The 23,981-nt window shown below is 41.3% G+C and overlaps 1 protein-coding gene across 1 annotated transcript in view; it reads right to left on the bottom strand.

Moving 5' to 3' along the window:
* Positions 1 to 23,981, bottom strand: part of WDR7 (WD repeat domain 7) — a 451,784-nt gene that overhangs the window by 167,878 nt on the left and 259,925 nt on the right. Inside the window, exon 21 of the mRNA XM_038743534.1 lies at positions 16,340 to 16,561. Within this exon, the coding sequence (XP_038599462.1) occupies positions 16,340 to 16,561 (222 nt within the window). The remainder of the gene's footprint in view (positions 1 to 16,339; positions 16,562 to 23,981) is intronic.

The following is a 23,981-nucleotide window of genomic DNA, read 5'->3' on the forward strand; positions in this document are numbered from 1 at the left end:
CAAAATGAGAACATCCAGTCACTGGGTAGAACCCACCATAGGAAATATTGGCACAGATCTAAAAATTCGCATTATTAAAAGGCCCCAACAGAATTTTTTTTAACCAAATATCAGTTTATGAATGTGTATATATGGCAGACATGTCCACCTATAACCTCATTAACAAATGAGAGTAGATAAAACATCATTTCTAAATGTTACTGTCAATCTCTGCATACCATCAGTGGGAAGAAACCCACTGTTGGGAAGGGACTGTCTCTATATGTTGCCAACTTGTACTTCCCAAGAGCTTAGTACAGTGCTCTGCACACAGTAAGCGCTCAATAAATACGATTGATTGATTGATTGATTGATTTCCTGTTACAGACAGGATGTTGTGCCCTTTTGCTTCAGTGGGCTTTCAAATTCAGATTTCCACTTCTTGAAGTTCAAAAGGGAGCTGGAGGGAATTGCTGAAGGGGTTGGGTGACCTGCAGAAGGTCAACAAAAGCTATTCCAACCTAATCACCACTACATGCCAGGCACTATACTAAGCCCTGGGGTAGAAACAGACAAATCAGGCTGGACAAGAATCCACGTACCACGCTAGGCTCCAAGTCAAAATCTTACAGATGAAATAACTGAGGCATGGAGAAGTAAAGTGACTTGCCCGGGGGCATGCAGCAGGCAAGTAGAGGAGACAGGATTTGAACCCAGGTCCGTCTGACTGCCAGGCCCGTGCTCTATCCATGGGGCCACACTGCTCATGGTCTGGTCAAGCCTTGCAATGCCCCTCCTCTTCACAGCTACCCTGTTAAGTGGGCTTCTTCCTCTGTTGAATCCTGACAATGGGCAAGAAGTTGAACCCCACTATCGCCTCTCTGAAATTTGGCTGGTACATCATCATCATCATCAATTGTATTTATTGAGCGCTTACTATGTGCAGAGCACTGTACTAAGCGCTTGGGAAGTACAAATTGGCAACATATAGAGGCAGTCCCTACCCAACAGTGGGCTCACAGTCTAAAAGGGGGAGACAGAGAACAAAACCAAACATACTAACAAAATAAAATAAATAGAATAGATATGTACAAATAAAATAAATAGAGTAATAAATATGTGCAAACATATATACATATATACAGGTGCTGTGGGGAAGGGAAGGAGGTAAGATGGGGGGGGATGGAGAGGGGGACGAGGGGGAGAGGAAGGAAGGGGCAGATTAACTCTGACAGAAAATATGTTTTCCCTACACTTTCTGGCTAGGATGCGGCTAGGGAATAACAATTATTAATAATTAAACATTTCGACTAGGATGCTGCCAGGGAATAATTGCCAGGGATGCTGGTACTTGCTAAGTGCTTACTATGTGCTAAGCACTGTTCTAAGTGCCAGGGGAGGTAAAAGTAAATCAGGTTGGACACAGTCCCTGTCCCACAAGGAGCTCTCCATCTAAGTAGGAGGGCGTACACTTTAATCCCCATTTACAGATGGGGTAACAGGCGCAGAGAAGTTAAGTGATTTGTCCAAGGTCACACAGCAGTCATGTGGCAGAGCTAGGATTAGAACCCAGGTCCCCTGACACCTAGGCCTGTGCTCTTTCCACTAGGCCACACTTCTCTAAATGGGGAAGTAGTGTCACCAAAACAAGCCTGTTTGGAAGTTTCCATGATGTCATGTCAGGAAAAGTAGGGTGTATGTATGGGTGAGTTGGAAGAAGAGGTGAATCCATTACAAGCTTTCCACGGTTTGGCAAGAATGCAAATACTACCTGTACAGCACAATGCAACCTCTCGGGAGAAACTGATTTGGATATTCTGCTGCTGCAGCTGCCGCAGTTATGGAATAATGACCTCTTTATTCATACCAACAATAATAATGATGATAATAATACTATGTGCCAGACATCATAGGCACTGGGGTGGTTACAAGCAAATCGGATGGACAAAGTCCATGCCCCATACGGGGCTCAGAATCTTAATCCCCATTTTACAGCTGAGGTAACTGAGGCACAGAGAAGTTAAGTGACTTGCCGAAGGTTACAGTGCAGCCAAGTACAACCTGATCACCTTGTAACCTCCCCAGCGCTTAGAACAGGGCTTTGCACATAGTAAGCGCTTAAAAACATGCCATTTTAAAAAAAAGTAGCAGAGCCGGCATTAGAACTCATGCCCCTCTGTCTCCCAAGCCCATGCTCTATCCATTATACAACCAGCAAATAGGCAGCAGGGAAACTTATATGCTTCTAGTGGATGATCCTGGGTAATGATCCACAGTCTTTTAGACTGTGAGCCCACTGTTGGGTAGGGACTGTCTCTATATGTTGCCAACTTGTACTTCCCAAGCGCTTAATACAGTGCTCTGCACACAGTAAGCGCTCAATAAATACGATTGATTGATTGATTAATGAAGTACACTGGCCTAATGGAAAGAGTATGGGCCTGGGAGTGGGAGGATCTGGGTTTTAATCCTGACTCTGTCACTTATTTGCTGAGTGACCTGGGCAAGTCACTTAATTTCTCTGTAAAATGGGGATTAAATAATTGTTCTCCCTCTCCTCTACACTGTGAGCCCCAGGGGATCGGGGTTGTGTTAGAACTGATTATCTTGCACCTATTCCAGAAATCAGTGCAGTGCTTCGCATATCAATCAGTTGCATTTATTGAGTGCATGTGCACAGCACTGTACTAAATGTTTGGCAGAATAAGCCAATATAAGAGTTGGAAGACTTGTTCTCTGCCCACAGTGCAGAGTAAACACATATCATTATTGTTATTACTATTAAGTGGATCATGGCACAGTGGCAGATGCAAAATAAATCATTTCCAGGTGAGGAAATCACTGAAAGTACAATAATGATGATAATACTGATAAATAGCAACCATGATAACAATAGTAACAGTTGCCGGCCCACGTGGGACTCACGTTCTAAAGGGGAGGAAGAAAAGGGAGAACAGATGAGGAAACTGAGGCACAGAGAAGTTATGTGGTTTACCCAAGGCCACACAGCAAGGAAATGGCAAAACTGAGATTAATACCCAGGTCTCCTTTCTTCCAGTCTCAGGCTCTTTCCATCAGGCCATGCTGTTTGTCACTTACTGGGCATCTTCAAAAACTTAAATGTTTTTTTAAAGTAGTCAAAATGTTGTGTACAACATTCTGATCCTTAGTTTATCTGCAATTGAGTAATTCATTCATTCATTCATTCAATCGTATTTATTGAGCACTTACTGTGTGCAGAGCACTGTACTAAGCGCTTGGGAAGTACAAGTTGGCAACATATAGAGACGGTCCCTACCCAACAGCGGGCTCATAGTCTAGAATTCATAATTCGTTAATCCAATGAATGAAATTCAACTTTTCCTTGTCAGTCTCAGCGTCTTTTGAAGTTGCCATTTGGAACATTTTTACTGGCAAGATTATGTCCTTGCTTTGGGACTCTTCTAACTTCCTTGAGTGCTTCAACATCACCCTAGCCAGTCATAAAATTCAGTATTCATTGCCTGCATCCACCATAATCATATTAGGGCATATAAACGGTTCACTTAGACCAGCGGGTAGGGGGCTGGGGGGGCAGTGAAGGGTGTGTGCATTTCATGAGTTTATGTGTACAGCTAAACATAATTTAATTATACATAAACATTCCTTAATTTAGTTATTTAGACTAATTCTGCTGTTTTAGAATTTAAATGGAAAAACCATGTCTCGAAGCAGAATACTGAATTTCCCATTTATTCAGCGCAAAGCTATATTCTTTCAACATGAATATAACGTGAATATTTTGACTGAACATCCCTCGGGGCAACATGCCTAACAAAATATGACTTTAGAATAAGCCCTGCTTTACAGTTTCCAATGAAGTAGCTTCGATGACATACTGACTGTACCTGGAAGCTTTAACAACAGGCTGTGAAAATGGCCACTTATCAATATTTTAGGCTTGACGTTATTACCCAGAACAGATCTCTTCCCAGAAACGGAACAGCACGCTCCACCCACGCCAACTGCCTATTGGAGGTCAAAGAAATGACACTGGAGACGCACTGAGCAGACTCCTCTGTAATGTGACGGTCAGTCAGATAAAGTGGAATTTTAAATGAGCTTCAGCTTAATACATTACTCTCTGTGGCTTACAGATCTTTGCCCGTGCTTGAGAAGTTTGAAAAATCCTTCACGTGCCAAAAGAATCTCCCCTTAAACTGTACCAAACAGAGATGATAATCAAAGAAACACCCCACCTTGCTTTGGTTCTGTAACATCTCTCATTAATGTTCCAAAAGGTTTGTGGTCCCATTGACCAGAACGGTTCCCTGATAGCTTCCATACTGACTAGGTACTAATTTTGGACCACAATATACACAGAGCTGCGGCTCACATAAACAGTTTCATAACTTGGTACATTCAAGAGCTAATCTATAGACAAAAATCATCTCTTGGCAGTCAGAAACTAGTGTTTGTAGTATTGCCAATATCTATTCTATTTATTTTATTTTGTTAGTATGTTTGGTTTTGTTCTCTGTCTCTCCCTTTTAGACTGAGCCCACTGTTGGGTAGGGACTGTCTCTATATGTTGCCAACTTGTACTTCCCAAGCGCTTAGTACAGTGCTCTGCACACAGTAAGCGCTCAATAAATACGATTGATTGATTGATTGCCCAATGTGTTAGGGGGCCAGACTGGGAATCAAAAGTGGCACCTTCACTATGCTTCACAGACCTGGGCCCAAAGTTTACCTCTGTGAGACTTGCCCTAATGCCTTCAGGGCCTCTGCCATTAGGGCCAACTAAAATACCAAATTTAAGGGTGAAACTACCTATATACCTAGGGGAGAGCTCCACAACACAAGGAAAAATGGAGAATAATCAATCATATTTATTAAGCGCTTACTGTGTGCAGAGCACTGTACTAACTGCTTGGGAGAATATAACAGAGTAGACACGTTACCTAAGAGTATAGGTGTATGTAGACTGTAGTTTATCTGCACTCTATATGAGATGAGCTTACAGACTAGAGGGGGAGACTGACCTTACTAGAAATAATTAATGACTTTTTCTACCTACCTCTCCCAGAGTCACAGTCTACTACCTAATTTCTTTGAATAAGATTCCACGAAGGACTTCCACGAAACATTCAGCATTCTACAGCAGATAATTCAAACCTACAGATCCCCACAGGTGACTGGCAGCGTGGAAGCAGTATGGCTCAATGGAGAGAGCACAGGCTTTGGAGTCAGAGGTCATGGGTTCAAATCCCGGCTCTGCCACTTGTCAGCTGTGTGACTTTAGGCGAATCACTTAACTTCCCTGTGCCTCAGTCATCTCATCTGTAAAATGGGGATTAAGACTGTGAGCCCCCTGTGGGACAACCTGATCACCTTGCAACCTCCCCAGTCTTAGAACAGTGCTTTACGCATAGTAAGTGCTTAATAAATGCTATTATTATTATTAGCATGGAGCTAGAGACAGTCCTTAGAATCACCCTCTGGGTGAGTGGTCCCATTCCCCGGCTCATCAGCATTCCCAGTCCTTATTCTGGTCTGGAATACCATGGCATCTCACCCGGCTCCACATTTCACCCAGGAGATTGGTAATACACATGCACTGTCCTGACGTTCCTTAGGGAAGGGAAGTCCTAGTGACACACATTATGCTTCCAGGATTGTTTTATAAATCTTCCCAGAGGTGTGGGAGTCAAGTAAGTCAGCAGTGCTATCCCAGACCTGAAGTTACCCTTCCCCAGGGCCTTTCTCCCTACCTTCATAGCATCTCTATTTCCTCCGAAGAAAGATTAATAAAATGGTGCCAACATTCTGCATGCACCATTCTGATTTTCTCCTTGGTAAGGGAAATCAAAGCGGCACGTCCATTCATCCCAGTAAAGGAGTAAAGACACCAAAGGCTAAATGTAAGCTCGTTATGGACAGGAAACGTGTCTGTTGTATTGTTGTACTGTACTCTCCGAAGCACTTATTACAGTGCTGTGCACACAGTAAGCGGTAAATAAATACGACTGACTGATGGATTGATTACGAATGGGAAGCAGAGAAGCAGCATGGTGTAGTGGATAATGCACGGGGCTTGGAGTCAGGAGGTCATGGGTTCTAATCCTGACTCCACCACTTGTCTGCTGTGTGGCCTTGGACAAGTCACTTCACTTCTCTGGGCCTCAGTTACCTCATCTGTAAAATGGGGATTGCGTCAGCGAGCCCCACAGGGGACAGGGACTATGTCCAAGCTGATTTGCTTGTATCCACCTCAGTGATTAGTACATTGCCTGGTATACAGTAAGTGCTTAATACAATAATAATAATAATTATTATTATGGGTGCTGGGCCCTGAGAGGGACACCACAGGCAATCTCCCTAGTCTCAAGTAATCAGTGTCTAAGGCACTACTGAGTAGAGAGGTTCTCTTCACCTCCTCCTGTATACTTGTGAATGATGTATTGTCCATTAAAAAGTGCAAAACAGGCTTTATTTCTCAGATCTTAGCTGTTATCATTCAATTCTCCAGCATAACCATGAAATAAATAACCTTCTCTCTGACAGGAATGGCATAAGTTATTGAAATACCCAGAGGAAGACCATAGCAGCATACCCATCTAACTTGCCTTTCGATTTGTACCCTTTAACACCCCACCCCGTCACTCCACCTCCCAACACCCTCAACCCCACAGCACTTATGTACATATTTATGATGCACTGTAATATCTGCCCCCCAGCCGGAGTTCTGTACGCTTCTGTGGATTGGGAACACATCCACTAACTCTGTTATACTGTCCTAAGCGCTTAATACAGTGCTCTATAGACAGTAAGTGCTCAATAAATACAACCAACTGGCTGATCTAATTCTACCTTGCCCTCAGCTCTCATAACTCCATCCCCTTGTCCTTGCTATTCCCCTAGGCTGAAATCATCTTTCTCCCCAGATCTGACAGGCCACAAGACTCCAAACATGCAAAGCCCTCTTAAAAATCTCACTTTCTCAGGCAAGACTTCTCTAATTACAGCCCTGCACCTCAATGCGTACGTACAAACCCAATAAATACAATATCCTATCATTGTAGTATAGTTTCCCGCAATATTTCTGACTCCTCTTGTACATGAAAGTAAGGGAGGTACTTGACCATAGAAAGGAAGTAGAAAATCAATGCTAAGAAAGATAAAACAATATATACTCAATTTTCAGAAAGAACTACTAAAAGAAATGTACCTTTTCCGGGTCTAGTTTTCACACTGGCTATCTGAAAACTGCCAAATTTTACTGTTTTAGTGGAAACAGTTATGAGCAGGTTGGGAGCAGAGAATTTTGACTACATCAGACTCTTAGGCCAGCGATATTACAACAGTCCTTTTAGGACAGTTAGACTGTGAGCCCACTGTTGGGTAGGGACTGTCTCTATATGTTGCCAACTTGTACTTCCCAAGCGCTTAGTACAGTGCTCTGCACACAATAAGCGCTCAATAAATACGATTGATTGATTGATTGACAGGAAACTCTGACCACAATCTACAAAGTACGTTACAGTGGCCATTTCTCCATGATGTCTGAAAAAACTGACAGGAAACTGAGAACTGAAGCAGCATGGCATAGTGGATATAGCACGGGCTTGGGAGTCTCAAGGTCATGGGTTCTAATCCTGGCTTTCCCACTTGTCTGTGTGACCTTGGGCACGTCACTTCACTACTCTGGGCCTCAGTTTCCTCATCTGTAAATTGGGGATTGAGACTGTGAGCCCCACGTGGGTCAGGGACTGTGTTGAACCCAATTTGATTGTATCCACCCCAGCACTTAGAACAGTGCTTGGCACATAGTAAGCCCTTAACAAATACCATCATCATTATTATTATTATTCTTAACTGCTAAACCAAATGATTGCCTCCTAAGGCACAAACCCCAAGAGTTGTGCAAATGATAGTAAATTGTTCCCCCACTCAGCCAGGCATTACAGACTGGTGACAAGTCTGAAAAAAGCTAAGGCAATGAATCAGCATTCACCAGCAAAACCAGCTAGACAAAGGGGCACTGATTAAAACTAAAAGTCGGTAGGTTCAAAACAAGTGAAAGGAAATATGTCTTCATTGAGTGGGTGGTACGTGATATTTGCTAAGTCAATACGCTCTGCAGGCTGAAAATATCTGTGGGCTCAAGATGCTTTGGGTAAATCTATAGAAAGGCATTGTACAATTGGTTTCTTGAGGAAAAACTGGGGATGGAGATAGAGAAGTTAGGGGCAATAAGACGGCAAGCCTCCCGTTCCCACTGGCAGAGCTTGAATACTACGTTGGTAGACAACTGGTATGGTGCAGGAATGGTACTTCATGTGTTCTCGTATTCTTATAGATGTTTAAGAAATACTTGTAAAAGGATCTAAGAGTATTTTATTAATACGTAATCTAATAATATAGTCTTTAAGTATATCTTTTTCCTCGACTCCCCTGGGATTTGCATGGGCTTCTCTAGTTTTTTCTTATAAAGCATTAACTACCTCAAAATGTATAGTTATTATACATTATTATACATTATCTAGCTCATTAACAACTCTTAAAAAACTGACAAAGTCGTAAGACAATTAGATCTCAGAGCAGTTCATGTATCATTTCATTTATGTGCGGTCTTAGCATCTTCCATTAGATGAGATGACAGAAGAAAATCAAATAGTTCTGAAGGGGAATATTTTCCCTATTTACCATAATAGTTTCTTCTGATCACTATTAATCTGTGTAGCCCCTCGTTACTTAGAAATGAGTGGATATATGACACAGCCATATGGGACAGGCAGGGCATCCTGGAAAGATTTTTTTTAAAAAGGTTGTTCTATGGAAAAGACCCTTTTCTGTGTGTGACCTTGAACAAGTCATTTAACTGTCCCATGCCTCAGTTTCCTCATCTGTAAAATAAGCATTAAACTACCTATATCTCCTTCTACTTAGACTGTGATCATTATGTGGGGCAGAGACTGTGTCTGACACAATCATCTTGTATCTTGTACCCCAGCACTCACAAAGTACTTGGCATATATTTAGCATTTAAAAATCATTACCATTATTATTATTATCATGTTCACTACTACTAAATTCAAATAAAAAGGCATATCCACTAGTCAGGCAGAGGTGAGGAATGGAGCAAGGCAGAGGTACAGGTCAGTAGATTAGGGTTGGAAGGGAAAATATGACAGATGTAAAAAGGTTTTGGATTTAGGAGGGAACATCAGAAGAAACAGGAAGATGAAAGTACATTGGTTGGACTGAGAAAGAGAAGGCAAATTGCAACCTTCCTTGTTCTCACACACAGTAGTAAGGAAGGAACCTGTAGTACTAGTTTCTTCCAGGAATAGAGTATTAAGAACACAGTTTTAGACTTTGGGAATTTCCTCTACATGCTGTGGACACTTGAACATACAATAAGAAATCTTACTATTTTACCAACATTTATAAGCTCTCCAGTTTTGATGAGCACAACTAAATGTAGGTGTCACTAATCACAACTACCCTCAGGACGTTCAACCTGGTTTTCTGATTTGACCTTTTAAAAACCAGGAATTAGATGTATTACAAACTCCACAGCTATAGATTGAGCTACACATTGAGTTTAATACTTTAAAACATAAATGAGAGAGAGACTACATTATAACAGATTTTGCTTTACTAATTTTTGGCAGCCTTACTATGAAAAATAGACCTCAGAGAAAGAAAAATGTCACATCCTATTATTGTGGGTATTTTCTACTCTACTTGTTCCACACTCACTCAAGTAGAAGCTCTGTACTAAGTAGAAGCACTGTACTAAGAGCTTGGGAGAGTACAATGTAACAGAATTGGTAGATATGATCCTTGCCCACAGGGAGCTTACAGCCTAGAGGGGGAAGCTTCTCTAGCCTTGATCACTTATCACTCATTTTAATTTGCATCATGCATCTCCTCTTGCCTCCAGTATATTAATATTATTATTATTAATAATAATATATTTATTAAGCACTTATGTGCCAGGCACTCTACTACGCACTGGAGTGCATACAAGCAAATTAGGTTGGACACAGCACTTTCAAAAACAGAAATACTCATCTTTCCCCTAAACCCACTCCACCTCCTAACTTTCCTCACCTCATTCATCACTGTCCCCACAGTGCAAAAAGCTGGCAACTTTAGTATCATCCTTGGCTCCTTGTTCTCTTTCAATTTTTACATTCAATATACTGCCAAATCTTGTTGGTTCTTCCTAACCATCTCCCATATCTGCCCCTTCTTCTCAGACCAAACAAATACCATGTTAGTATATCATGGTTAAATGATCTTTCTCATTCATTTCCCTGACTCAAGCCTCTCCCTGATCCTATCAATCAACTGATCAACTGCATTTACTGAGTGCTGTGGGCAAACCACTTGGGATGGTACAATAAAGTTGGTAGACAATACCTGTCCCACAATCTAGTGGGAGAGTCAAACATTAAAAGGAATTTCAGGTAGGGAAAGTATCAGTGTATAAGGATATGGCCATAAGTGCTGTGGGGATGGGGTGAGGAACAAAGTGCTTAGGGTATACAGCCTAAAAACTTGGGAGAATAGGGAGAGGGGGTGAGAAGTTAATCAGGAAAGGCTTCCTGGAGGAGATATGATTTTAGTAGGGCTCCGAAGATGGGAGAGTGGTCATCTATTAGATATGATGGGGAAGGGTGATCTAGACAGAGAAGAACTGAGCAAGAAGTCCGTGGTGTGAGAGGCAGAACTATATTCTACTGGAATCATTATCTTAAAGTGTAGCTCAGCAATATATCTCTCCATTTCTCAAACCCTGAGAGGTTGGGGGGGATTAGGATGGAGTAGAAACCACTGGATTTAGCAAGAAGGAAATCATTTGTGACCTTTGAGAGGGCAGTTTCTTGGAGTGAAAGGGAAGCAAGCCAGATTGGAGGGGGTCAAAGAGATAACTGGAGGAGAGGACTTGAAACAGCAGGTATAGACAACTCTCAAGAAGTTTGGAGAGGAATGGTAGGAAAGAGATGGGCCAATAACTGAAGGGAGCCATGGGGTCAAGGAAGAGATTTTTTTTTTGGAAAGGGGAGACATGAGCATGTTTCATTCAATCATATTTATCGAGTGCTTCCTTTGTGCAGAGCACTGTACTAAGCACTTATGTTAGAAAGCAGTGGGGAAAAGGCCATTGAAGAGCAAAGAGTTGACGATGACAGAGAGGGAAAATGGGAGGGGGCAAGTATTTTGATAAAGTGAGAAGGGATGTGGTCAGAAGCGCAGGTGGAGTGGGTGGATTTTGAGAGAAGACAGGAGATCTCCTCTTGAGATACTGCTGGGAAAGATGGGAGAGTTGAAGAAGGGGCGGGAGGGAGGGACTGGAAAGGAGCAGGGAAGATTTTTAGGGAGATCACATCTGATGGTTTCAATTTTCTCAATAAAGTAGGGTAAAGAGATAGGGGAGGCAGGGAGCAGGGGGTTTGAGGAGGGAGTGAAACATCTGGGACAGCTGGCGAGGGTAATAGGCATGGGAGCCAATAAGGATGGAGATATAATTTTGCCGTCCAGAGGAGAGGGCAGAGTAAGAGCATGCAAGAATGAACTTGATGTGGACCAGTTTGATATCTAGGTTTCTGTGAGCAGCACCCTGTGGCAGAGGAGTGAAGAGGACTAAGGGGGTGACCCTGGGCAGTGGGTTAGTTGTATGAGATCGACAAAGGGATGAGGGAGTGATTGATTTGAGTTTAATATAGATCGTGATGTTGATCGTGATGTTGAGGGTGCCAATTTGGTCATCAAGCAAAAGTTAGTTTGGGTTTAGATGCTAATTGGGGCATGATGACTTGACAAATCGGATGAGGTCTTTGTGGTGGAAAGGACAGATTTGTGGAGAGGAGGTGTGCGGATGACAAGGCAGATGAGCAGGTTGTGGTCAGAGAATGGGATTTCAGAGTTGGTGAGGGTACAGACTGAACAAATGACTAGAGATAATGAGATCGAGTGTGTGTCCGAGATGGTGAGTGGGCAAGCTGGGGTGGAGAAGGAGGTCAGTGAAGTTGAGGAGTGACAAAAAGCGGGCAGAGGAAGGGAAGTTAGGAACATCTATTTGGTTATTGAAGTCCCCAAGGATCAATTTAGGGATGGAGAAAAAGAGAGAAGGAATGAGGGAAAGGGCCAAAAATGATTCAAAAAGTCGGAGGTGGGCCTGGGGCGGAGGTAAAGAGCTGTGACTAGTATCTGAAGTGGGTGGTGGAGGGCTTTTAAGGAAGAGATAGAAAAGGATGGGGGAGGTAAAATGATGCAACAATGGTATCGGGGAGTGAGAAGCAAGCCAACTCCTCCCCGCTTTCTCAGTGAGTCTGGAAGCCTGCAAAGGAGCTTTTTGGGAGAGAAATTTCAATTGCTATCCCAGGCCAGGAATGCCTGCAAGAGTGGTGATTTAATCACTATTTCTGAAATTTGACTGCATTAGATTTTGCTAAATTGATAAAAGAGGAACATAAGCACGTCGAATACAAACTAGAAGGCAAGCCGCGTGGCCTAGTGAAAACAGCCCAGACCTGGGGTCAGAAGACCTGGGTTGTAATCCCACCTCCACCACTTGTCTGCTGTGTGACCTTGGGCAACTCACTTGCTTTCCTGTGCTTCAGTTGCCTCATTTGAAAAAAGTGGATTAAACCTATGAGCCCTGTGTGGGATATGGACCGTGCCAAACCCAATTTGCCTGTAACCACCCCAGTGCTTAGTACAGTGCCTGGCACACTGCAAGCACTTACAAAAATACTAGAATTATTTTTATCTAGTATTACAGACATTTGATCCTATTTTATATCAAACCTATCAGATACTAAATCTGTAAATTTCTATACTTTTTAATGTATCATTTATATATTTTCTCAACAAAATGACTTGAGTGCATACTATTCTCTACATTTTGGAACATAAAGAAAGAGCATAAGACAGGTTCCTTGCCTTCAAGTAATAGGGGAGAGACAAGTTAGACATAATTGATGAATCTGAGGTGATTCAAAGAATGTGGAAAGGTCTAGACATAAGACACACAAGTTACTTGGTAAAAGCAAAATAAAGGGATAAGGAATACAAGTACCTAAGTGGTTGACAAAATGGAATGACTGGAAAGACGGGAGAATTAATCAGAGAATGACACCAGAGGAGATGGCTTTTTAAAAAGTCTTTGAAGAAGAAGGGACATAATTGGGCAAAGATGATAGGGGAATGCATCCTAGGCAGAAGAAAAGTGTGAGCAATGGGTTTAGTGGTGCTACAATCAAGGAAGAGAGACTGTTCAGAAGATTACATGACAACCATGATATCTGTTATCATTAGGAAAGACTCTAATCTCTATCCATAAAAAAAAAAATCACGGCATTCTGGAACAACATTTCTAAGTATTCCAATTTGCTCAGGCAATTGGTTTAGGACTAAGTCATGAAAAATTCCAAAGTACAAGTCACATTATCCTCCTCTGCCCCAGAATAACTTCCCTCTGCCAGTTGTGGTTCAGTCTTTTAAAAGAATGGAAACAAGAAAAAAAAACACAAAATAAATTCGAAAAACCTAGCAAAATACTGGTTTCTTTCCTCACAACCCACCAACCACTTCTTACCCCTCAACGTCAATTCCCATAGATATGTATGGGGCTATGTCAAGCAATTGTACGAAGAAGCGGATCGAGGTATGGGAAGGACAGAAAATATGAAAAACCAGTCACTAATCTCCCCCATTCTTGCCCACATACCAGTGGGCTTGCTGTAGCCCCACAAATATTGGACACACATTCAAGAAATTCATGAACTTACCACCCCAGTTACACTCAGGGTGGAAGAGAACCACAGCCATAGCAGGGAAAGCAAAGTGCCATAGCCACCATGCCTGACTGAGTGGAATTTTAAATACAATACCCATATTAATAATGATAGCATTTGTTATACAGTATGGCTCAGTGGAAAGAGCCCGGGCTTGGGAGTCAGAGGTCATGGGTTCTAATCCCGGCTCCGCCACTTATTTGGCTGTGTGACTTTGGGAAAGTCACTTAACGTCTCTGTGCCTCAGTTACCTCATCGGTAAAATGGGAATTAAGACTGTGAGCCCATGTGGGACAACCTGATCACCTTGTATTCCCCCCAACGCTTAGAACAGTGCTTAGCACATAGTAAGCACTTAACAAATACCATCATTTATTACTATTATTATTATTATCAAGCACTTACTATGAGCAAAACACTGTTCTAAGCACTGGGGAGAATACGAGGGTGATCAGGCTGTCCCATGTGGGGCTCACAGTCTTAATTCCCATTTTACAGATACGGTAACTGAGGCACAGAGAAGTTAAGTGACTTGCCCAAAGCACACAGCTGACAATTGGCAGCCCATGCTCTTTCCATTGAGCCATGCTGCTTCTCTGAGCCACGGTGCTTCTTAGTTGGTTGAGGCACAAATTCTGGGCCACCAGTCACCATGCGGAAACTCCCAAGGAAAAGTAGCAATGGCAGTAGAAGGTAAATGTAAAGAAGTGGAAAGAGCACAGGCCTGGGATAACTTGGGGTCTAACCCAGGTTCCACCACTTGTCTGCTGTGAGATCTTGGGTAAGTCACTTAACATCTCTGGGCCTTAGTTCCCTCATCTGAAAAATGGATATTCATTACTTGTTCTCCCTCCCACGTAGACTGTGAGTCGCATGTAGGACTTGATTATCTTGTATCTACCCAGAGCTTAATATAGTTTTTGGCAGAAATTCAGCACTTAAATATTATTATCATTATTATTGCTATATGAACACAAGAGTCCTGCTGCCTGGCTTTTTTTATGTCCGGTGGGTCATGGGCTCATTTACCTTCACCTAATACTGCCACTGTGGACCTCTGTGTCGCAACCCATATGAATTCGTGAAGGATGGGGAATGGGTGTTTTGTCCGAGTGAGAGTATGAGGGTGAGAAATGCATCTCTGAACTGTTTCTATCTCCAACTTATTTCCCTCCAGTTCCTCTAACTCTATTTCATGACAGAAGACGTGATGGTCTTCTTTTAGCAATTATTCAAGTTCATCACACCTTGTCTTGATGATTTTATCTGTAGAATGAAGATGGCAATCTATGTTTACTACCTCGAACTGTATGTGAGCATTCCGTACATTTAATGACTTTTAAATACCTAACAGCTAGCAACAACATGATCACAACTGTCATAACGGAAAGTGCCAAAATTCACACTACGAACAGCTGGAAGACTATTACTTAGTTGTTACTGAATCTGTTCATTTTTAATTTGGAGGTATGAGTTCCTTGAATAGTCCCTACTTGATTCCACAACATAGCTATTGCCTACCTAAGGGAGAGACAGAATCCAAAAGACCAAGACTCTGCTTTCCGGGGTCGTCTAGTCAAGCAAAAAGAAGACTGAAGAGTGACTCAATCCACCGGTCAACAGTATTTATTGAGCACTGTTATGAACTGCTGTCCAGCATTATACCTAGCGCTGTCCTCAAGGACTTCACAATCTAGTGGGGGAGAGAGACACTGAAATAAAAAGAAGGAAAAGGCATTTATGTACAAGAGTGTGACTATGTGGCATGGAAGTGTTGAAATGGCAGTTGGCGGGGGGAGGCGGATGTCAAGTGAGGAGACTAGAAATTCATTGGGAGGTGAGATTTCAGAGGGCCTTTGAAAATGGGGAGAGTAGTTTATCAGATGTAAAGGTGGGAGAAAGTTACAAACGGTGGGAAAGGGCATGAAGATGAGGTCAGCAACAAAAGAGGTGAAAATGAGGCACAGTCAGTAAGTGACCTTGAAAGGTATCAAGAGTGTGAGCTGAGGCATAATGGGAGAGGACTGAGGATAGATAAGTAGAGGGGAAAGAACTGACTGAGTGCCTTCAAGCTAATGGTCAAGACATTCTGCTTTAAATGGAGTGGAATACACAAGCATCTGAGCTTTAAGAGTGGGAATGTTTTCTAGTATGTGAAGAGTCTGATGGAAAAGATGATCATGGGCTTAGAGAACACAAGTCACAAACCTGAAGAGATGTTACCGGGATAAAGCTGGTCTTTTTATAGTTACATTAGGTTAGTACAAACTCATTTTTATGATTTTGCCCAGAAGTGGAAGTAGATTTCAAACGATTCATGACTATTTAAAATTCTATTAGAGGAAGTTTTTTCTCCTAGTAATTAAGTCAGTGTAATTAGTGAACAGAATGACTTCTATTTCCCTGACCTATAACATATAAATTGGGTCAACTATTCTAGGGCTCCACATACGTACATGATTCTAATTATGATTTTATTGACAAACAGTAAGTACTGAAAAGCAATTCTCGAACAATAAACATGCTCCGGAAGAATGGAGAAATTTAAGGAATAAATAAATACTTACAAGTATGTCGGGCCAACGAATAATTTGATCCACCGGTTGTTAAACCAAATCCCTCAGGGATCTGACTGGAACTGCGAGGCCTTGTCAACAATTTTGGAGGCTCAATTTCAGCCCCAAATTCTGCTCCAATCACTCCCAGAAGAACAATAGCTGTAGCTTGTTTCCGACGCTCTTCGTAGGATGTGGAGATTTTTTTCATCTGTGGGAGACTCGGTAAGCAACCTGAAATGCAAAGCCGAAAGCCCCAATTAAAACTTCACACAAGCAAAAAAGAGTTCATCTTGTGGCAGAAAACATAAAAATCATTTTAAAATCCCATTCTTAATTTACCAAGACTAGAATTGTGTCATTTCAGAAATGGCTTATCACTTTTTGTCAAATGCCCTCCTCCTCCCATTTCTTGAATATTTGAAAACAATTTATGTTGTCTTTAAAGGAATCAAAATGTGAGGCATTAATTGGGATAGCTAATTGCGCTTTTATTGCTTTGCCATGATCAGTGATCCAAAGAGAAAGATAAAAACGAAATAAAAAATGGATTTGCAAAGGCTTTCAAAGTTAGCAAGCGTTTGTTCCAGAAGTGATTGCTAACTTAACCTTCTTCCTAAAATTGAAGGAAGCATGAATCTCAAACCAACTGCTGAAATCCAGATATTCTCTCTGAGAAGACAGTTACCAGAATGAACTGATCTATGCAGTTGGGTAATGCAGGCCTCAGAACCCTGAGCATGGCACATATCTACATTGGCATAGTTTGCAAATTAGTCTAATAGAAAAGCCCACTTGAAAATTAATTTTTAGACCTGGCAAGGGGTCTGACTGTGGAGGAAAATCAGAGGTTTCCATACAAGCTCATCAGTGTTGTATAGCTCTATCACGTTGGGTAGCTCCAACTCATCTGGGTACAGTGGGTACAGCCCCGACATTTCTGCTTCTGTGATAACAGAATCAGCTCCCAGAAGTCTTCTATGTGTAAATTAAGCGCCCTTTGAGAAATACTGGAACTGCAGGAAGAATTCAGCAGCTCCTTCCATGGGAAATGAAAATGGTGGGAAGGAGAGGAAGGGAAATGTGCCAAGAGAGAATCAGTGGTATTTGTTGAGGGCTTACAGTGCGCAAAGCACTGAACTAGGTGCTTGAGAAAGTACAATACCATAGAGTGGGTAGTCCCTAGAAGAATACAATTGAGTGGGGGTGGGGACACAAGCTTTAAAATAAATTACAGATAGGGGCAGCAGCAGAATATAGAGATATGTACACAAAAGCTGTGGGAGTGGGGTCTGGGTGAACATGAGGGTGTAAGATCTTTGTGGTCAAGGACCATATTTATCTATTCCACTGCATTGTATCCTCCCAAGTGCTTACTATCATCATCATCGATCGTATTTATTGAGCGCTTACTGTGTGCAGAGCACTGTACTAAGTGCTTGGGAAGTACAAGTTGGCAACATATAGAGACGGTCCCTACCCAGCAGTGGGCTCACAGTCTAAGTGCTTATTATTATAATATTATCTTATTACAGTGCTTTGCACATAGTAAGCACACAAGCACCACTGATTGATTACTGTGTACGTAAGAAGCACACAACAAAAATCATTGATTGATTAGGTGGTATTGACCCAAGTGCACAGGTGACACAGGAATGAGGGAGAACGGGGTGGGAAGATGAAAGATGAATCAGGGAGGACTTCCTGGGGGACATAGGAAAATAACACTTCTACTTGGATGCCCCACTGACAACTCTATTTTATTGGACTTTCCCTAGCGCTTAGTACAGTGTTCTGCAAACAGTACATGTCCAAAAAAGAACTCGTCATCTTCCTGCCCAAACCCTGTCCTCCCCTTGTCTTTCACATCACTGTAGACTACACCACTATTCCCCCATATCACAAGCCCATAACCCTGACATTATCCTCGTTTCATCTCTCTCATCCCTTTACTGTCCATCCAAAGAACTATTCTGAAGATATAAACACATCATATCCCACCTTGACTAGAGCGTCAGTCTCTTCCCTGACTCCCTGCCTCTTGCTTCACCCACTCGTGATACTTCACTCTGCTGCGCAGATCATTTTTTCTAAAAAAAAACCTGTTCAGTTCATGCCTCCTCACTCCTCAAGAACCTCTTCTGTGGATGTCTACACACCTCCTCATTAAACAAAAACTCCTTACGATTGGCTTTAAAACACTCAACCAGCTCTCCCTTCCTACCTAACCTTGCTGATTTCCTACTACAACCCACTCCTCTAATGCAGCGTGGCTCAGTGGAAAGAGCCCGGGCTTTGGGGTCCAAGGTCGTGGGTTCAAATCCCAGCTCCTCCAATTGCCAGCTGTGTGACTTTGGGCAAGTCACTTAACTTCTCTATGCCTCAGTTACCTCACCTGTAAAATAGGGATTAAGACTGTGAGCACCCCCGTGAGACAACCTGATCACCTTGTAACCTCCCTGGCGCTTAGAACAGTGCTTTGCACATAGTAAGCTTATAAATGCTATCATTATTATTATTACTGACTATACCTGAATTTCATCTATTTCACTGCCAACCCCTTACCCACGTCCTTCTTTTGGCCTGGAACTCTCTCCCCTTTTAAGTATGACAGACCATCACTCCCCCCCCCACCTTCAAAGCCTCATTAAAATCACATCTCCTTTATGAGGCCTTTTTCAGCTAAGTCCTCATTTCCCCTACTCCCTCTCCCTTCTGCATTACCTGTGCATTTGAATCTCTTCCCTTTAAGCCCTTGATGGTCACCCTACCCTGAGCCCTACAGTGGCTCAGTGGAAAGAGCACAGGCTTTGGAGTCGGAGGTCATGGGTTTCAATCCCGGCTCCGCCAATTGTCAGCTGTGTGACTCTGGGCAAGGCACTTCACTTCTCTGTGCCTCAGTTACCTCATCTGGAAAATGGGGATTAAGACTGTGAGCCCCCCGTGGGACAACCTGATCACCTTGTAACCTCCCCAGTGCTTAGAACAGTGCTTTGCATGTAGTAAGCGCTTAATAAATGCCATTATTATTTTCATTATTATTATTACAGAATTTATGGACATATCTGTAATTTATTTTAATGCCTGTCTCTCCCTCTACACTGTAAGTTCCTTGTAGGCAGGGAATGGGTCTCACAGCTCTGTTGTATCATCCTTTCCCAAGCACTGTAGTGCTTTGCAGAGTAAGTGCTCAATCCACACCAATGATTGACTGATTGAATTCATGAACTTCATATATGACAGATCACCATTCTTCCCACCTTCCAAGCCCTCCTAAAATCACATCTCTAAGACACTACCCCTGAGTAAGCCATCATTTCTCCTATTTGCCATTCCCTGAGTAGGCTATAAACTCAGATCTGTATCCCTTAAGCAATTGATATTCACCTCATTCTTAGCCTCACAGCACTTATGAGTGTATCCTTATACTTAGTATTTTCTTAATGTCTGTTTTCCCCTCTAGACTGCAAACTCCTTGGGGTAGGTATCGTACCTATCAACTATATTGTATTGTACTTTCCCAAGCACCTAGTACAGTTCTCAGCACACAATAAGTTCTCAATAAATACAATTGACTGATTCTGTAATTCTGCTAAAAAACAGGGAATTCAGGGAATTCCCAGAACCACAATTACACAAATATTAGCATGGGCATAGCCATTTTTGGCAAAGACATACAGAGCCACAATTTAAGGTCCTAACTAAATCAATCTATCATATTTATTGAATGCTTACTGTGTGCAGAGCACTGTACTAAGCACTTGGAAAGTACAAGTAGGCAACATGGTGCTGTACAGGTGCAGCTATATACAGGTGCAGATGGTGCCTACCCAACAGTGGGCTCACAGTCTAGAATACTAAAAACTAAAAATAGTTTTTAATATTGATGATATCCAAACAAATATTCTTTTGAAATCTATACCTTGCGTAGTCATATATTCAATAATAATAATTACATTTGTAATACACTTACTATGTTGCAAGCACTGTACTAAGTGCTCGGTTAAATACAAGATAATCAGGTTGGACAAGGTCCCTGACCCAAATGGGGCTAACAGTATAAATGGGAGGGAAATCAAGGTATTAATTCAGGGAAATTCTTATTCAATCTGTTTTTTAGAATTAGCTCGTTCTTATCACCTGTTTTTCAGATTTACTGAGTATTTTTCTGATTTGGATTACTATGGACCTGAAGAGTGCATATCACAGAAAACACGTACATATTTAAAGGCAAGCGCTTGCATTTCAATAATTGCCATTTAGTGGCTTTCAACATGATGATCTGATTGAAACAATCCCTTTGTAAAATGAGAACGAATACAAATAAAGAAAGTAGCACCGCTTCCAGACCTCTCCACATGTGCATCTAACTTTATTTAGGGATTTTAGGTTTGGAGAATGATTGAAAAGCAAATGTTACTGAAAAAAGGATGAGCGTAGATATTCCCATTCCCAACTGTAGACCTGATGGCAAGTAAAGGAAAAAAATCTAAAAGCTTAACCATGCTAAAGGAAAAAAAAAATCAATAATCACTGCCTCCCTAGAAAGAAGGATGAAAATGGGCCTTAACACCAGACAAAGTGATATTTAACAGTTTGATCATCCATATCGCGGTGCATGCATTTAATAACAGCTTCATGTATATACACAAACACACACCGGGGGTAAAAGCTCTGTATATCTACATTTAGGCACACAGTCAAGGAGACACACAGGATGTTGTACTCCTGGCATGGAATACTTGAAGCAGGAAGCCAAACAGTGTGCCCTCCCCATCCCCCAGCCCCAGCAAGAGGCATGCTCCCCAACAATAGTTCAAAGGAAAGCTCCATTCTGCAGTTGCACTGATTGTTCTGTCAGCTGACCTCTGCAGAAGGGAATTGCTAACCGCGGCCCTGCTCCTTGGCTGACAAATGAATGATCGCAGCTCCATCTATTTTCACTCTGGCTGCCTCTAGCCCAGGTGCTCGGCCGGAGAGCCCGGTGTGACATCTAAGATCAAGATGAATTGGCACCAACTCCTGATCCAAGATTGTTTTATACCATTTAATTTAGTTTCTTCCCCTGCTTGGATGAGCACAGCTCTGGTTATGGATTTCTATTCTAATGTACTGAAGCAGGCACTGAAAGAAGCCAATGAAGCAGATGTTGGAGCAAGGGACTGCAGGGATACTGATCAATAGGCAAGGCATTGACCCCAGCCACGCTGCCTCTGCAATGGCCACTGCTTAAAGAGGGAAAAAAGAAAAATAAGCCCACATGTGCTGCTTCCAGTAGGAAATTAAACAACAGGAACACTTGGTGAACTTCTTCCTCGCCTCTTGCTGGTCTTCCTTTTGTCTGATTCCAATAATCTTACATTAACCCCTTCGTCCGCCTCAAAATGACAAATCTGCCGTTCTGAAAATAGCCTTCAACAGATGAAAGGCTGAAAACAATCGAGACCTTGGGAGTCACTCCCGCCCCTAACTGATCAAATGTGAAATGATTTAGGGAATAAATAATCGGGGCAATTCAAAGTTGGAAACACGTAGGTGTTTAAGTGACATACCACCCTGTTGTCCAGCCGCACTCTGTATGCTTAGTTTGGTAAATATATAGTGATGTAAACCTCCCCGGGATTCAAAGATGTAATTCTGACCAATATCCATATAACAAAGAGTCATTCTCTTAAAAGCGAGGAAAGACATGAATGTCTAACCCCCCAAAAGAGTGAAAATCCAATATGGATTTGACTTTGATAAGCAACTAAGCCTGTCCCCATTCTACTGCTCATATCATCTGTTTCTTTAAGTAAAAATTTGAAGTCATTGCACCAGTATTGTTGTAGTATTCTATCTGACATATTGGGAGGTACAGACAATTAGTTGTAACGATTTCCTACATATAAACCAATAACCAAATGAGAAATTTTGAGATTTGAAAAAAAACAGAAATGTCCATAAAAGTAGTTCTTTCTACAGTTTCATTTGTCTCATGAAAATTTGGTATTTTCTCACAGAGACGTGCCTCCATTTAATCATGCTAAAGGGTGACACAGAGATCCATTTTCCTGACAGGACGGTTGATCACCCTATCACAGTAAGAAAATTAATAACCTCAAAAACCTGTGTGGAAAACACAAGCTACACTGGTAAAATAGCTAAATGCTCCATATTTAAAATTGGAAATAAAACCCACTTTCTATCTTGAACAGCAAAGATTACAGATTTCTTCAAAATGGATAATTTTCTCTTTTAAATACTAACGCAAACTGCAAAATGGAAACTAAGTTCCCAACAAATGCACTGGCAGTAGAATACAATAATTGTCTTCAGAGTTACACTAACTAGGGTAAATATTTTACTTACTGTTTAAATAAAACGTAAGTAAAATACTTGAGAAGTTTAAACTGGTTAAAGAGCTGTGAAATATTGATTACTTCATTTAAAAAGTAGTCAGAGAGTGCAACCATGAGGTCGAGATAAATTTAACAGTTTGAAGCACTTTACTAAATAACTTAAAAGATCATGTTAATTGGCTTTGCACTGTTCTAGGGGAAAATTAATTTTATCCTATCGTATGATAAAAGGATTAAAGGACATATTAAGTTCTTCAGCTTTAACTGGAATAGGAATCAATGGATTTGAATTAAGGCTAAAGGCGGTTTTATGAGAGATGGACTACCAGAAGATAGTTTATATCTGCTATTAGGCATATATTGATGGTGCACTGTTATTGTATTAGGTATTAAAACCTGGGTGAAGTAGATGCCAGACCAATTTATTACGATAAGGCCACACTATAAGAATACGTGCTGTTAACAAAGAGATTATTTCAGTGATAGCCTGAGCCTACCAGAGTATTATCCAGCTCAGCTTCATTAAAGGCTATGATTATTAAGATGTTGCCAAGGTGCTGGGAAAATTATTCGGCCACATGGTGGATTTGGCATCACTTTTCTAAATTAAATTGAATCTGAATTTTCTGCAAGATGTTATAAAAAGTACTGCAGGAAAGAAAAATGAGAAATTCATCAATCTGTCTTTTTCGTGTGGGGATGATTCGAGTCTGAAATTTCAGATTTGAGCATGCCAAAACCAGATAACAGCATCGGTGATTCCAATTAATACTATGACGATTTTTTTCTGGGGATTTAGTCCAAATTGCATGATAAACCTAACATTTTAAAATTACTAAATTACCTAATTTGATTAAGATAATTAAATCTGGGAAAATTTTCTATTTCCTACTCCCCTAATATTGTACAGTAACATGTTTAAGAAGATAATGAATTGAAAAAGGATCATTCTTTCAATTTACATTGACAGGCAATAATGAAAAGGAAAAGTAACCCGACTATTTGCAAATAATAATAATAGTAAACTAGGACTTCTAACGGACCTGATCAATGAATGCTGGATTTGGTATTAATGATCAAAATACCAGAGAAGCAAAATCAAACACTCTTCAGCACAAACGTCAAATATATCTACTTATTGGAATTAATCCTTATTTCACTTTTTGTGGAAACCAATGAGAATATAGTGAGAGAACAGAATATAACACAGCATTGAGATTTTAAAAATTAATTTAAGGGACAAAGCACAAGACTGAATGCAAGAATTTTTAGGGACTTGTTAGTAAAATGAAATTTAGTAAGAGCGGATGATA

Source organism: Tachyglossus aculeatus, chromosome 3 (genome assembly GCF_015852505.1).
Source record: "Tachyglossus aculeatus isolate mTacAcu1 chromosome 3, mTacAcu1.pri, whole genome shotgun sequence".
In the NCBI taxonomy this organism is placed as follows: domain Eukaryota; kingdom Metazoa; phylum Chordata; class Mammalia; order Monotremata; family Tachyglossidae; genus Tachyglossus; species Tachyglossus aculeatus.